At 51.1% G+C, this 15,783-nt stretch overlaps 1 protein-coding gene across 2 annotated transcripts in view; it reads right to left on the reverse strand.

Annotated features, from left to right (window-relative positions):
* Positions 1-15,783, reverse strand: part of USH1C (USH1 protein network component harmonin) — a 48,450-nt gene that overhangs the window by 13,307 nt on the left and 19,360 nt on the right. The window contains exons 10-18 of one of the 2 annotated variants that reach the window (XM_065944849.1): positions 15,173-15,232; positions 14,952-15,008; positions 14,511-14,653; positions 13,400-13,465; positions 12,852-12,976; positions 8,567-8,616; positions 4,540-4,692; positions 3,388-3,504; positions 2,346-2,828 (exon numbers count right to left, since the gene is read on the reverse strand). In XM_065944849.1, the coding sequence (XP_065800921.1) occupies positions 2,346-2,828; positions 3,388-3,504; positions 4,540-4,692; positions 8,567-8,616; positions 12,852-12,976; positions 13,400-13,465; positions 14,511-14,653; positions 14,952-15,008; positions 15,173-15,232 (1,254 nt within the window). Of the gene's footprint in view, positions 1-2,345; positions 2,829-3,387; positions 3,505-4,539; positions 4,693-8,566; positions 8,617-9,721; positions 9,796-12,851; positions 12,977-13,399; positions 13,466-14,510; positions 14,654-14,951; positions 15,009-15,172; positions 15,233-15,783 lie in introns of both variants that reach the window. The other variant, XM_065944848.1, reaches the window with a different exon arrangement.

The following is a 15,783-nucleotide window of genomic DNA, read 5'->3' on the forward strand; positions in this document are numbered from 1 at the left end:
AGACTCAGGACTGGGTTGTCCATCTTGTGATGGTTCTCAGCGCCCAGAGTAGGAGTCACTAAACAAGTCACATGAGCAAATGAAGAACTTAGTAGGTAAGTGAACGCCTGGGACAGGGGGTAGACAGTGCCCGGGAAACCTTCCTCTGGCAGGTGCCCGTGTGGCTGACACAGGTGTTTGTTTCCACCACCTGAGACTTGCTGGGGGCAGGGCTGACTGTGCAGACGTGTGATGGTCCACACGTCCTGCTGCAGCACTGATGACCCTCACCGGAGCAAGCGGGGAGGAGGAGGACGGGCAGGGTCAGTGATGCACGGACCAAAGTGCTGATACAGGAGAGAGGAAGCTAACCGAGACAGCTAACCCCCAACCTTCATGGCTTTTATGTCACTTAAGACAGTTAGGGTCCAATTCTTCAGAGGCTCCTTGTGTGGGGGGAAGCTTTTAATTTTCTCTCTGCTCTGATCAGGAACTATCAGTGGGAACTTCATGATGACTGGAGGAATTTGAGCAAGTGGGACCTGGTTTTGAATCTTGACCCTGACTCAAAAGGCTGCCGGTTACCTCTGATCTCATGGTTGCAGCTCTACCCAAATTTTCTTGTACCCTGATCTGTCACTGATCATAGGTAATGTCTATTGAGCACCTCCTATGTGCTCCAATTATTAACTTAGAATGAGCTCATGTATTAATTCATTTGATCCTCATAATAAGTAGGTGTCGTTAGCATTCCTATTTTATAGATGAGGAAACCCAGGCTCAGACAGATGAAGCAATGCATGGCCAAAGTCATAGAGCCAGCGACTGAGCCAGGATTCAAATCTGGGTACTTCCTTCTTGCCATTGTTATGTCCATGGCACCTGCAATAGCCTTATCCTATCCTACCTGTATCACTATCCCCCAAGGCTCAACTCTAAAGAGGTGCCGTCAACCTCCTATCAGAATGAATCCCTCCCACAGCACCTAGCCTGTGCTGCCGTTATAGCTGATTCCCGCCTGGTCAGCTGTTAATCCTTTAGCTGGCAAAGTCCTGGAGAACACAAGTGTGACAACTGTCTCTGTGCTGTCTTCAGCTCTGCTTCCCGCACCCTGCTGCCATGGCCCCGCACAGAAGCACAGGGAAGGTGTTCAGTTGATTACTGAGTTGAATTCGTTGAGGGAAAGTTGCTGCCCCTCTTGGTGGGGGCCCCTCTCAAGAAGGATGTTGGCTTCTGTGCCAGACTCACTCAACCTCCTGCAAACCTGCTCTGGCTGGGCCTGGAGGCAAGACATCCTTGGAATGCCAGACTTCCGTCAGGGCTCAGGGCTCAGGACCCCACTGGGAGTCCCTCTGAGAGGCTCCTGCTGGCAGTTGCAGCCTTGTCAGCATCTGGCACTTTCTTCGTTCCCAAATTCCCTCCTCCAAGCACTCCCGAATGAGATGCTTAGTCTGCACTTCATGCAGGAACCCAAATCCATGCAGCAAAGGTTAATAAAAATAGCTGATCAGGTACTACTGACTACCCTGCCCTGAAACCCCACTCTTAGTCAACATGAGCAGCTGTAGTTCTGACTGAAGTCTTCCCTTACAGCTACTGGAGCAGAGAAATATTTTGTTTTTCCCTCCCAGGGATCAAAGCTCTGTGTCTTCACTATGGATTGCCTCTTAGTCTTTGGCTAAAGAGCAATTAATGAGGAATATGTCTTTTTGAGAAAGATCCCTGTTCTGCCTGCTGACATCCAAGAAAAAGGTCCCTAATCTTTTAGTTGCAAATTTGGAGCTTTCTAGGAACTATCCATTTTCATTTTTTTCCGTAGCTGGCAGTTGGCCAGAAATTTCTGGGTATTATGCTTCAAGCTAATATAGTTGGCTAGTGTTGCAGAAAACAGCATGGTAATGTCTTAATACTGCAGTGGACAGTGTTATCACCTCATTTACAGAGTCTAATACTGCTCCCCTGTTAAACAGAGGATTCATTCACCACATTCAAGGCTTTCTGAGCTAATATCAAGAAACGATTACCTGGCATATAAATAGAGCTCTGACTCTTCATTAATACAGCCTTGCAAGTGCTACAGTGAAGGTTACCAGCTGGTACTAGCCAAGAGGAGCAGAGAGAACAATCAACTTGCTCATCCCAAGTATCACAGGCAATTCACCATACCATGCAGCACTTCAAAATCAGCAGAAGCCATACGCATGCAGGAAGTCCACAACTGCAGGCTGGGGAGCCAGTTCCTGGAAAAGGGGCTGGGGTGGTGTTTCCTCCCATCTGCACTCGCAGGAGCAGAGGAGGGCGTGGGAAACAGCAGCCCGGCCCACTCTTTCTGCTTCCCTGCATTGCATGCAGAACAGAGGCAGTACCTTCTGGGCGGGTGGGAAGCTCCGATCGGGGACTGGAGAGTTAGCAGGCTTCCCACTGTGGTTCTTGGCCTCCCAGTCCTCTGCTAGATTTCCTGTCTCCCCAGTGCGGAAGGGGTGGTTGCCCAGCGCTTCTTCCAGCGCCGAGGGCAGCGGGCGGGTGGGAGTGAGGTCTTGGGTGGGAATGGAGGGCGGGGGAGGGATGGGAATGGGGGGCGGAGTGCGCTGCACCCAGGGCGAGGAAGAGGCACTCACACGGCCTGATGAGGGCAGGACAGGGGGCGTGGGGACCTTGGAGGGTGGGTTGGAGGGTGGCGGGTGAGGCATCACAGGCAAGGCAGAGGCGGTCTTGGGGGGATAGTAGAACATGTCCAGGGGGATGTCATCCAGGTCAGTGGTGTGCAGGTGCAGCCCACCTGCGAAGCGTCTCAGGGGCGGGGCCAGGGGAGACACAGAGGGTGGGGGAGGTGGGGGCCCTGTGGTCATCTGGGGGTGGCAAGGAAGTTCTGTCACGGGCGAGCGCCCCACTTCACGATACACCAAGTCTATCGCTCATCTGTTTCTCTTGCTGCTGGAGACCCACCACCCTTGAAACCCGAACCTTGGAAGCAGGAGGGGTGGTCAATTCTCTGCCACCTGGGTGCCCAGCTGATCCCACACCAGGTGGCCAGTAGGGGGCACCAAAACGCATGCGAGTGATGAAAAGGCAATCAAATAATTCATCATCTAAACTGGAGCGCACATGACAGGGAAAAATACACTCTTCATAATTATGCCCGGACAGCAGGCCTAACGGATCATCTCAGATGAGCTGGGACTTAGAGGTCACTCTGGAAATAAGCCCAGAAATACAGACACACTTCCCTCCTCAAGAGGGGCGCATGGAGTGGGCTGGTCAGCAGCCCTGGAGGGTGAAGCTTCTCAGTGGCCAGGCTGCCTCCCTAGCATGGGGACATGCCGCCTCCCGCCATCCCCAGGGTGGGTGGTACCAAAGGCAGCAGGAGGGTCTATGTGGACAGAAACGCTCTGGGAAGGGCTCTGTTACCTCTGAAATCTCATTATCAGCAGAAGAAATCTGCTCAAGGCGTGTCTGACAGAGCCTTTCCACCCAATACTGAATCTTTTCCGACTCCTCAAGGTCTTCCCGCTCTGTCTCAGATACCTGGGACCCAAGGCCAGCGCAAAATGGAGAGGACGGAGGGCACATTGAGTCACACATGGACAGCACACTCAAGTCCATAGTTCAGAAGCAGTTCTTAAAAACCCAGAGTACTGTTGAATGTGTCAACTACCTAGAAAAAGTCCCAGGCTTGTTCCACCTGATCCCAGTGGAGGGGAAATAAGGGAAAGAGGTGTTGGGGTGTTAGCTTACAGCAGGTGTAGGCAAAATTCGAGAAGGGGCTTATGCCTTGCATGAGATTAGCTGTCTTTAGGATTCCCACCAATTCTGAGGCTCTTAGGATTCTCCAAAAATGGTCCTTTTGTAGGCACATTCCAAGAGTCCAGCTTTACTGCTTGTTTCTTTTTCCCCTCATTCCAGGCTGCCTTGTCCTCAGGAGCACAAGTTCAATGTTATCTTTAATTCTGTAGCTAATTTGTTCTAATGTCAAATCTAATGCACTTCACATTTTCCAGGACTTCTCTGGTTTTGTAATCTAATCAGCTTGGCATTCTGATTCACAGAAGCTTTAAAGAGAAGATTAACCTGAGTTGTTCATGGAGGTGGGGCTCAAACTGACCCAGATCTAATGACTGGTGAGTAGAAGGCTAACTTCAGATCTACAGTCTGGGCAGAAGGGTTAGCCTCAGACTCAAACCCTGAGCAGGGAGGCCAGCCTTATGGCCATACCAAGGAGGAGAGGCCTAGACTTGCACTCAGTTTGGTGGGAGTGGGGGTTGAGGGCAGACACAGACCTCTAGCCATGTGCAAGGAGGCCAACCTGAGACCCACAGTCTGGGCAGAAAGGCCAGCTCCTGAGCAGTCTCGATCCCAAACATACACACCTTAGCCAGAAGCTAGTCTCACTCTGGGGAGGTGGGAGGATCTCACCCTCCAGCCTGGGGAGGGGGCTGGGCTCACTCCATCCTCAGACTCCATCTGGAAACAGCTACTCTAGCTGATTTCCTGAGAGCATGGTGGGGGCCAACCAAACTGTCCTAGGGATGCTCCCTGGCCTGAGAGCAGGACACGTCATACCTCCTGGGCCAGTCGGTTGATCTTCAGTTGCTTTTCCTTCTCCAGCATTTCCTCTTTCTCTTTGTAAAGCTTCTGCTCAAACTCCAGTTCCTTCTTATTCTTTCTCAGCTCCTGAAGGCTATCATACTTGGCTTTCTTCTTATCCTTTCCTTTCTGAGCAGATGTGGCATTGTTTATATGACAAGGGTTACAAGGCATTGTTGACACTGGCACAGCGCAGCAAACAGGGCATTCAGGCAACAGCAGGCACCTCCCCCCCATGAGTCCCTCTCCTAGGCCTGCTCAGTCATACTGGGCACTGGGCTCTGGGCTTCAGGTTTAGGACGGGCAGGACGCTGCTACCCATCGCAGAGTGAGACACACTTCCTGTGCCGGTCAGAAGAACTGGCTTACCAGTTCACTAACAAGCTGTGTGACCCTGGCTAGGCTCCTTAACCTCTCTGGGCCTGGTTTATCTCACCTCCAGAATGGGGGAAATACCTGCCCCACAGGTTTGCCATCTAGAGCCAATGAAATAACATCTATGAAAGCACTTTGTAAGCTTCCAAGTGCTGTATTTTAAAAAGGCACTGTATTTATTTCCCAGTGTCTGGGCATAGGCCTTCTCCATTATCTGGATGTTCAGACAACACAGATGCATCCTGGTAGATTCTAGAGAAAATCTGGGACATTTGGCTAAACCTCATTTACATAGATCCTCTGTCCTGAGCTAGAGGAGAAGGGTGTCAGCCTCAGACCTGGAAGCCCAGAGCCAAGGACATCAGATTTTGAACTGCTGCTTAAATTTTTGAACTTAAGATTTTGAACTGCATTTCCTCCTGCAAAGTCCAAACCCACTGTTTCTTCTAAACTAGGTGGACTAGTTAGAAACTATAGGACTGGGAATTGGTGTGGAGGGGCAGGTAGGAAGGATGGCCCAAGTGCTCTTCACTGGCCATCAGGGTTCCAGAGGATTGGGGGAGGGAAGTGGAGGGCAAACGGACTTCTTTTTCCTGTTTGAATTAGACCACAAAGTCTGCTTTCCTAGCTGCTTCTCCCATGGGCTTGCAGGGAAGCCGAGGAGTAAAGAAGGAAGAGAGTTAAGACTTATGGACTGCCTGTGTACCAAGAGGTTCACATTGCTTATCCTATCCATGGGGCTTCGCTGGCTGCTCAGATGGTAAAGAATCTGCCTGCAGCGCAGAAGACCCAGGGTCAATCCCTTCCGTAGGTATTATCCCCCTTCTCTTGATGAAGGAGCCGAGACGCAGAGGTGAAGTCCCTTGCCTGGTGTCAAACATCTAGTAAGTGGTGATGCCGGAATTTGGACTAGAGTCTTCCAGGTCCCACAGTTTCCCCACTGCACCCTGATGAGCTGGGGGAAGGGGAGCAGGACAGGAGGGAGTGTCGGCCCCTCGTGCAGCATGGAGGACAGGGGCCAGGAGACAGCAACAACTCTCCAGGGAAGGAGGAAGCCTGCATGTTCGCTGAACTCACCCCTACCCTCCTAGGCCTTCCTGGGTGGGGCCTGCTCTCAGAACTCCCGAATCATCCCATCATTCAAGGCCAGGAATGAGAAATTGAGTTTCCCAGCAATGGACACACAACTTTGTCCACAACTAGAGGGGCCTGATGGATCATTATGGACCTGTGACTGAGTCATTCTGTCTCCCTTCCTAAAGACAACCCCCAACTCTGTGCACAGGTGCTTTGGAGATGGTCCCCCATCTAGCAGATGGGGGCCCCACCCTCAGAGCAGTCTATGAGCCACTTGAGAAAATGGTTTTCACTGCTTCAGAGCCCTGCTTGGTTCCTTCTTACCTGTTCACTAGACTCTTGGCTCAGTTGATAGATGAATCTCTACCATCACATTATTAATTCAGACAACTCCCCAAGAGGAGTCAGAACCATTCTGCCCAATGGCAGCTTGCTAGACTAAGGGCAAGAGCTTCCACAGCGACCATCATAATAGGCACGGCCATTCTACTGTTGTTGTTTTTTTTTTTTTTAAACACCAGTGTTAAGATTTTAGAGCTAGGACTCCTGGGTGGGGAGGGAGATGTGACAGTTTCTGTCTCATTTCCAAGAAAAGAGCACCTGCTTACTGAAGCAGAAAGGCAAGCTACCCCACAGCGTCGCGTACTGGTCTCATAGTAGCCTTTTCCATATGGGTTACTTAGCTGTGTGTGAATCTGCCTCTCTTGCCAGACCGCAGGTTCCAACCAGTAGGGTTGGTCTGCATAATTTACTCAAGCAGTCCTGGGGAAAAGACTCAGTAAGAACCACAAAGCCTTCGGGCACCGGAATAGACTTTGTGAGGCCACAGGCCTGGGCTCCTTGAGCCCCAGAGTGCCCAGGAAGACTCTGAATAGTTATCTTTTCAAATAAGACGAATTTTGTGCATTGCTGACCACGGCCATCGAAGGCCACTTGTAGTATCTGGGGACTTGGTTCCAGCTGCTTGGAGACAAAGCATCTCAAATAACTCTAGAAAAAAAGTGTCAGTGGATTTTCAGAGTCAGCATGAGGGACATAATTCTATTGTCCTTTAGTGGTCAGTCAAAGTCACTGCAAATACTCCTTCTGGTCCAGCCTGAGAGGACAGGCAGATGGAGGGGAGGGGTGTGCTCTTGCCTCTACCTTCACGTGATTTTTCTCTCTTTTGGAAATGAAAACCAAAACACTAGCGATTTCTGGAATGACTAGACTAAAGGGTAGAGGAAAACAGGCCTTCCTCTTTGCCAACAGCAATTCTCAAGTGCTGCGATTTCTGATGGGAGGTGTGTGTGAAGCAGACACTAGTTCTTTTACATTTACCTAGTTATTAGTGCTTGGAAAAGAATTTACCTGTACATCTCCTTTTATTGTTTTTTCAAGTAAAATCCTCTGTGTGTGGGCATGTGTGTTACCCTGTCTGGTAGAGATAGTATATAGAGAAGAATTAGAAATTGAACCCAATGAAATATCATAAGCCATAGAGTCAGCCTGTAAGATGAAAAGGACAGCCCATGAGGCCAAGACCTTTCTGGGAGGGGGGCAGTGTAAAGAGGGATCCCCTGAGATGCTCTGTTGAGCTTATTCAATGAGATACAGATCATTATCTGTGCTCCTAGGTAAAGACATTTAACCCTGTCAAGGGTAATACAGACATCTATTATCTTAACAGTACCATGTTACAGGAAGGGGGTGGTTGTTTCCAGCACATCAGATATTCCCATTTTCCAGGCAGGGAGATGTTACATATCATCAAGGTCACCCAGCTGCCAGTGCTTTGGTTTCTAGGGATCTGACATCCTGCCAGAAAGAGCCAGTCAAATGATAACACCTAAATTAGTTCACCCAGATTTATGTTGATGCCAGATTTCCAAATACCAAGTCATTCTGAATGTCCAATCTACAAATATTAACAGCAGCATTTTCATAATCAAATGCCAAAGTGATTTAGGAAAAAAAAAAAAGAGGGAGCTTTATGGGGTCTGGAGATACAGGAATAAGATTTAGAGAGAAAATTCAAGGCCCCAGAGGCCAGAAAAATGCATTATCCAGGGCACATGCAGGGAAATTTCTAGGATAGAGCTAGGATTGGTGCGACTTTGAATCCAGCCTGAGGCAGAAAAATCCCCACCCTGGAGCCAGTCTGTGTCTGGTGCAGTCAGCCTCATAACCTGTCCTGCATGCACCCAATTGGATTTTTCACTCTGTCTGACCTTGGCTTCTGCTCTTAGCCTCTGGTTCTACTTGACAGAGAAACAAAGTAGATTCCTGCCATGGCTCTGCCCTGCCCCGTGCCCAGTGGGCCTGGTGCTGACCCAGCGGAGCCTGATGGTACCTGCGCAGGTCTCCGCCTGTGAATATTTCCCCCACGGTGCCTCTGTGACAGCGCTCTCTCCTGTGACATCAGCCATCAGAGAGGCACAGAGGGGGTTAGCCCCCACCCCCCCCATTAAACAGCTGGTCACACTGTTGAGAGGCAACAGGCAAAGAAACAAGGGGAAAGGTCAAAACCCACAGCAAACTCAGCGGCCAACAGCACTCAGTCCTGGCCTACCTTCCGAATGGTTGGAAATTTGCCATCGTAACGATAAAACCAGCCAAAGGCTATAAGAACACAGAGAACAAAGCGATGAGATGCAGATCAGCTTAACCAGGGCATCCACGGGCAGCAGCCAGGAGCTAGGTTCCCAAAGAACGTGCGGCTTTGTGAGATGAAAGCAGCCCCAGCAAATCCAATAGCCGAACCGCACCCTCTGCCTGACTTTCCGCTTACCTGGCCTCACCCAGGTTGTAAAGCAGGCCCAAGATAACCCCAGAAAAGGCCCGATTCCCAGGCCCTGGGCCGCTGTCAACTGCCTCCAGGGGACACTGGCTTCAGAAGTCAGTGCCAGAAGTCCAAGACAATGCCCCTTGTAGAAGGATGAGCTTTTCCCCATCATAGCCACAGTCTGCGAACACAAAGCCCCATTGAGTGAGGCCTCTCCTAACCGGCGTCGGGTCCCTTCATCCAAAAAACAACCCCAAACAAAAGGGAGCCTGGGTCTCTGCCTAGAACGACCGTCAGACAGGACAAAACTCTCTTGCCTCACAGTGTGGTCCATGTCCTCAGGTTTTAACATTGAAAGAGGAGACCCTGCAGGGTGGGGGGAGGGGGTCAGCCCTGGGAAGGATGCTCAGGCAGCAGTGGGCAGAAGAACTGTCCCCAGAAAAGCATATCCCCACCCAGGCCAGATCCACAGCCCCCTGCCTTCCCCAAAAGCAGCATGAAAGACGGGCTAATATCGCAAGGCTAAAGCTCCCTGGCCAGTGGTGATGGCTTAACAACCCACTTGACCAGCCTGAATTCTGGAACAGGATCTAGAAAGCGCCTTGCTGGAGTCAGCACTCCCCTCTTAGTTGCTGGATGTTGGGGAGGTCTAGAGGGCCCTAGGGGAGAGGCCAGGGCACCAGAGGAGGAACCTGGGCCTGTGGGGTATTAAATGTTTGAATCAGTGGTTCCAGCTGACATTTCAGCCCGGGCACAAGTCTTTTCCTCAAGGTTTTGTGGGCAGTGCTTGGACCAAGCCGGGGACTTGGAGGAGCTTCTGAGACTCCAGGAGTCCCCACCACGTACTGGGCCCGCAGAGCTGAGAGTGTGCAGGGCTGGCAGGAAGAAGCGGGCAAGGCAAGCAGAGCAGCAAGGCCAGGGAGCGAAGCGGGGCCCGCAAACCTGCTCTCCCCGCTTGTCCGTGCCTCCGTCCAGGTCATCTGCTGGGTCAAACTCAGGGTCCACACCCAGATCATCTACCCAGGAAAAGAGGAGGAAGCTGGTGAACCAAGAGGGACTTGGAAGACCAAGGGGCCAGAGGTGGTTGGGGGAGCCTGGGGGCCTGTGACCAGCTTATTCCATGGGAGAGCTGGGAGGTCAGGGGCAGGAACAGGGCTCAGGAACCCAGAACAAAGGTTTCTTGCTGTGGGATGGTGCGTGCAGCACTTTCAGCCTTAGAAGCTCTCATTTCTCTATCTGTACATGGGACTAATCTGATCTGATGGCAGCATGAGAACGATTGTGCAAGGTATTTGGTTGACACAGGAGGGGTGGTGCTGATGACGGGAACACCTGAGTATTTACCAAGGGCCTGCAATGGGAGAACAGATCCTCCCTGCTTCTTCTGATCACCCTGGGAGCTCTGGGTCCCCAGGGGATGTCAGAACTGTGTGGATGGGCAGCAGATGAAAGTTGGGATCTTAAGGAAGTGAGGAGATATCAAGGAGTAAAAGTAGTTAGGAAGACATGGATTTTGACCTAATGTGGAGAACACCAAACCATCTGTTCCAGTGGTTTCTAACCCAGACTCTGGCCTCCCTGGGGCCCTGGAATATTTGAGTCTGTTATGGGCTGCTTATTAATATTTCAAAATATTAATGAGAAGAATTTGCCCATTAACAAAGGAAAAGGTTATAAGTATTAATAAGTTCCTTTGCTTTTGGCTCAGTTTACATTTACTCCACAGTGAAACACTTGCTTTCTTGCTAATAAGAGGGATTACTTAATGAAACAATGAACACAAAAGGATGACTTAATAGTTTGGTAGGAAAAAAACTCAGCTTCTAAACCATGGGGTCTAACGGGGGTGGGGTGGTGGAGGGGCTACCAGATGGGGTCCTTGATGGGGAGAGATGGCTAGAAAGCTCTTATTTAAACTTCTTTATCTCTCAAACCTTCTTCCAGCTCTGGGATCCTTAAATACCCCTCTGCTCCCTATTGCTTTTGCTAAGGAAAGCTATTTTGGGGCCTCTGCGATGGCATGTTCTGGCTTTGAGGACTCCATGTAATGTTGGGGTTCTCCTGGGTCAGTCATAGGTAGGCAGCCAGATCCCTGGGACAGGGGGTGGGGAGGAGATAAGGGTGGATAATTAGGATGAACTGCTTTATTTTCTAGGCAAGAGATGTTCCTCGCTCTTTCCTGTCTGTTCAGAAATGCAGGGTCCACATAGGCAGATACTTGAGTCAGATAAATAACCTGTCAGCTGACTGGCCCCCCAAATTGAAGAGTGGTCAGGGAGAGGCAGGCTGCAGCTCAACTCAACTTGAGCTGAGTTCTATCAGCTCAAGAAGAGAGCATCCCAACCTCCTAGCAATGGGCAAAAGGCAGGAATCGGGCTGACTCAGAGGCCTCAATGTATTTCCTGACCAATCTCCAAAGCAGAATTAAACTGCCGATGCAAACGGAGGTGGATGGAGGTATAGCCACCTCAGCTCAGCTGGCAGGCCCTGGTCATCAGTCACGTGTTTCCCGGGGTTCCGTGAGAAAACACTTATATCTCGAGCAAAGCGAAATTTCCTGCTCCTTTCATTCGAGAAGACTGATTTGGGTTAAAAGCAGTGAATAAATAGCTAGAGAAAGGGTTTTTATTTTCTACAGTCCCTGAAAGGGTGTGTTTGCTCTCAAGCCCAGATTCAGTTTCTAGGAAGGTACTAAATTGACTAGGATTCCTTTCATAAGAAGCAATTAAAATTGATTCCTCTCCTTTGGAAGCTCCTATTTCACTCCTGAGAGCAAATTAGCTCCCTGTCTAAAACACTGATTATTCACTGAGAATTTAGCTCAACTAACACCAAATGTCATGGGGTGGCTGATGACAGCGTGCTTTGTCCTTGGCAGAGGACCCAAGATGACACTGCCCTGGTGCCAGTAAGGAATGTGCTGGGGGCTGTTTGCCCTGCCCCCGGGAAGGGCGGCATGGAACTATCCAGATGCCCTGCACCTCTTGTGGACCCAAGTGGCTTGTGCTGGCAAGGTGATGTCCCTCCAGGGCTCAGTATAATCCACAGTTGGGGCCACAGCTGTATGGACCCCCATCACAGGACCCCATATGGCTGGTGCACAGCAGAAGTGGGGGACCCGTGGTTCTCGGATGCAGATTCAACCCCATATCTGTAGGATCCCAGGTCAGCTGAGCACAGTCAGCTGGAATAGATTCTGCCCCATGTCAGGTACAAATCAAAACAGCTGGAAGGTCAGAGTGAAGGCCCAACCAGGAATCCTGGACCTGTGACCGCCACGGCCCCCACACTGCATCGCTCCTGACTCCCCACCACTAGCCCACGGGAGAAGCACTGAGGCTGAACCCCCTCCTCTGCCCCTGGAAGGGACATGACATCCTGGGAGCTGAGTTGGAGAGCAGGTGGGCAGGCGAGCGGTTGGTGGGAGCCTGGACTCAAAGTGGACGTGGGATCATAAGACAGATGAGGAAAGATGGGAAGGGTAGAGGTTGCTGATGCCCCAGGATGGCTGAAGCTTGGTGCCTCGGAGGGTCGCACAGTTCTCTCCCCAACTCCGCCCTCGGCGTGGCGTGACTGCGGTCCACTCACAGGGGTGCAGGTGGTAGGGGTGTTCCCAGGAAGCTCCTCCCACAGCTACCCATCAGCCTTGGATCACAGAGTCCTTCTCTCACATGAATTCCTTCTGCTTTCTCTTACCACTGTTTCACCACAGCCCCAGTTTAGAACCCAGCAAAAAGAGGACGTGACGCCCGACACACGAAGATGATCATCCCTGAGCTGTTCCCGCTTTTGCCACGGCTCTCCAGTCCCTCTTCAGAGGCCCAAGGGCACATGCTGGAGTCTGGGTCATGGGGCAGAGCCGGGCAGCAGGCCCCAGGACAAGGAAGGCAGGCAGACTCCACCCATCCCAACACGCTGGCAGACAGCCCCTGCACACGGCTGCCCCTCCATGAAGACAGCCACGGCCGATTGGCCTGGGCAGGTGGTGTAGGTGTAGGGAGACCTGTACCTTTGTCGAGACACCCCCAGGCCCCTGGAAGAAGCCCTCTCCCCGTTAGCACACGATACATACACTTTGGCTTGCGAAGGGGTACTGGGTGCACCTCGGCGGTGATGGTTTTAGGTGACCGCAGCTGTTCCTTCGAGCCCCAGTCTTCTTCCCATTGCTTCCTGAACTTCTCTTCCTCCTCCACGATCCTGAAATAAGATTCCCACGCCTGTGACTGGAGTCACAACCTTCACAGGCCCGCCTTCTGCCTACTGGGGGACCCCAACCACCCTGGGGAGAAGCCGTGTGGTTCCAGTTGTGGTGAGGGACCCGAGTCCCTAGCACTTATATTCTAAATCAGGTGGGAAGGTCACCCTGGCAGTGACAAAACCGTGTTCCAGTCACCGCACCTAGTAAGACCCATTACTAGGATTATGGAATGGCTGCAAATTATGGAGTCTGGAATGGCTACATATATTATTTCATACATTATGGAATGGCTACAAAGGATGATCCACCAGGGGACAAGGTAAACTGGGCCTGGAAGTGGCCTCTCGGGCCACACTCCTGCGAGCACACTCACGTCCACACACAGACGTGTGCGTGCACACACGTGGGGCCAAGGCACTCACTGTTCCATCTCCTTCCGGTATCTCTCATTCTCCTCTGCTGCCTTCTGGGCAATTTCCTTTTTCCTTCTGAAACACAAAAGCAAGTTGGCATGCCAGAGTCGATGTGAGTGAAGTTAACTCTTCCTTGTAGCTAATCTCTGATTTGAGAAAAAGCTTTAAATATTTCTTCCAGGCTCCTTTCCAAGGATGGTTGGACCAAATGCAGATGCTGGGGAAGTGGGTGCAAAAAAGTCTGGGTCCCAAAAATGTCTGTGTGGTTTTGCTTGGCACTGCTGAGCAGAGATGCTCCTCTGCAGGGGACTGGAGGCCATTCAGGGCAGGCCACGTTGCCATGCAGCCAACTCTAAACACCAAGAGGAAGTGACTGAGTGAGGTCCTCCCAGAGGAGGGCCCCAGACCCCAGAAGCAATCCTGGGCTGCTAACCAAGGCCAGGGTGGTTCTCCAGGCTAATTCTGTGATAGGAGAGATGGAAAGATCCTGTCTACCTTCCTTTCCCAAATTCTTACTATGCTTGTAGAACGCAGGTAGATTGGAATTTTGACAATGGTTTTTGAGTCATGAATTGCTAGCTCCACTTATTCTCAGTCATCATCCCAGCCACTCTGGGGTTGGTGGGGGACAGTTCTTAATCACCACAGATCAGGTGGCCAAACTGCCAGGCTGTGAATTCCACAGCTTAGCCATATCTGACCTGGCACACGAGTGGTGTAGCCTCTCTGTCTCAGTATGCTCACCTGTAAAATGGGTTAATAACCATGTATCTTTCACAGTTATCATGGTAATTCAGTTCAGGTACATAAACAAGGCCCTCATGCAATGTCAGCTGCATGGTTGGTACTTGACAAATGTTAGCTACTGCTAGTAGCATCCTCATAGTCCATATTCCTGAGTCTTGGAAATCAAGGGGTTTCCTTGTTAAAGAGGGTGATGCCCAGTGGTCTGGAGGCAGGGGATACGTGCGCTGAGCATCATTGAACCCATCTGGTCTGAGGACAGGCCTCAGGGAGAGGATGAAGTCAGCTCAGGACGCAGCCAACAGGAAGCAAAGCAGGGGGGATGGTACAGGGCCTGGGAGGGCTGGGCGGGAGCACCCTGGCTGGTCACACTCACTGCTTCTCCATCTCCTGCTGCTCCTGGAGGATCTTGTTGGATTCCATCGCCAGCCGCTTCTGCATCAGGAGCTCCTGCCGCTGCAGCTCGCGCTGCCGAACCTCTGCCAGCCGCTCTCTGTCTGTCATAAACAGCTCCCGGCCCTTGTGGGGAGAAAACAGGCCCTTTGCTCAGTCCCCGGGGAGCCTAGAAGTACAGAGCCAGAGCTTTGGGGGGCCAAGATGTGGGTTGTCTTCTCATCACTATGGCCCTCCATGTCAGGCATGTGGCTGCTGTTCTCTGTGACCTTAATTTCTGGCTAGGCAGGGGTCTTTCCATCAGCTATCAGAGCTTCAGGGACAGAGACCCCCGGGCCAGGAGAGTGTGGCAGAGACCAGGGGTCTGAGGAGCTGGGCTGCAGGTAGGGGTCGTGGGTCTTCCGCCAGCTCGTTCTGGACTTACAGCTCCAGCTACGATGGAGATGGTCAGGCTGCGGCTACTCTTCAGCACATTCACGGCCTACAGGGGACAGACAGACAGTTAGCAGAGGCCTGACAGACCAGAGCAACCGAGGCCTCTGGGGAGCACAGAAGGGTTCAAACACTGAGGCAAGGGAGAGGAGGGTGGAAAGAGGAGGGCAGAGTGGCTCATCATGGCCGGCAGGTGAAAACCCCACATCTCACCTCCTTGTGGTCCAGGTTGGAGAAGTCGATGCCATTGACTTCAACAATCTGGTCCCCTGTCTGGGGGAGAAACAGAGAGGCATCAGTGTACTTGTATTATCTGGACACTTTTTCTGTTGGAAGGGCTCCCCCTGGAGGCCAGTATCAGACACTGGATCTTCAAGTATCGGCGCCTCAACTCTTTCCAATGAACAGCGTTCCAACGGGGTCCTCCCAGAGCCCCTTCATTCTCTATCTCTTTCAAATATTACACCAATAGAGGTTCATTCCTTTGGTTGAATTTATGCATTTGCTTAAAAATCTCAGTTTGTAAGCATAGGAGCCTTTAAGATTCTCATACAGTAGATTCTGTGTGGAATCTATAATAATTAGTATAATAGCTAGTATTAATTGATCCCTCCCTATATATCAGACACAGTTTGAAGTATATGTGTTAGTTCATTTAATCTACACAATGACCCTAGAAGGAAAACTATTACTCCCATTTTACAGGATCCTTTTTCTGAAGCACAGAAAAAGGAAGTAACTTGTCTAAAGTAGAGGTTATAAGTTCTTGTTTTAGCATCAGACCACCGAGGGTTGAATCCCAGCCCTGCCTTACCAAGTACATG

This window comes from Muntiacus reevesi, chromosome 9 (genome assembly GCF_963930625.1).
Source record: "Muntiacus reevesi chromosome 9, mMunRee1.1, whole genome shotgun sequence".
Taxonomy (NCBI): domain Eukaryota; kingdom Metazoa; phylum Chordata; class Mammalia; order Artiodactyla; family Cervidae; genus Muntiacus; species Muntiacus reevesi.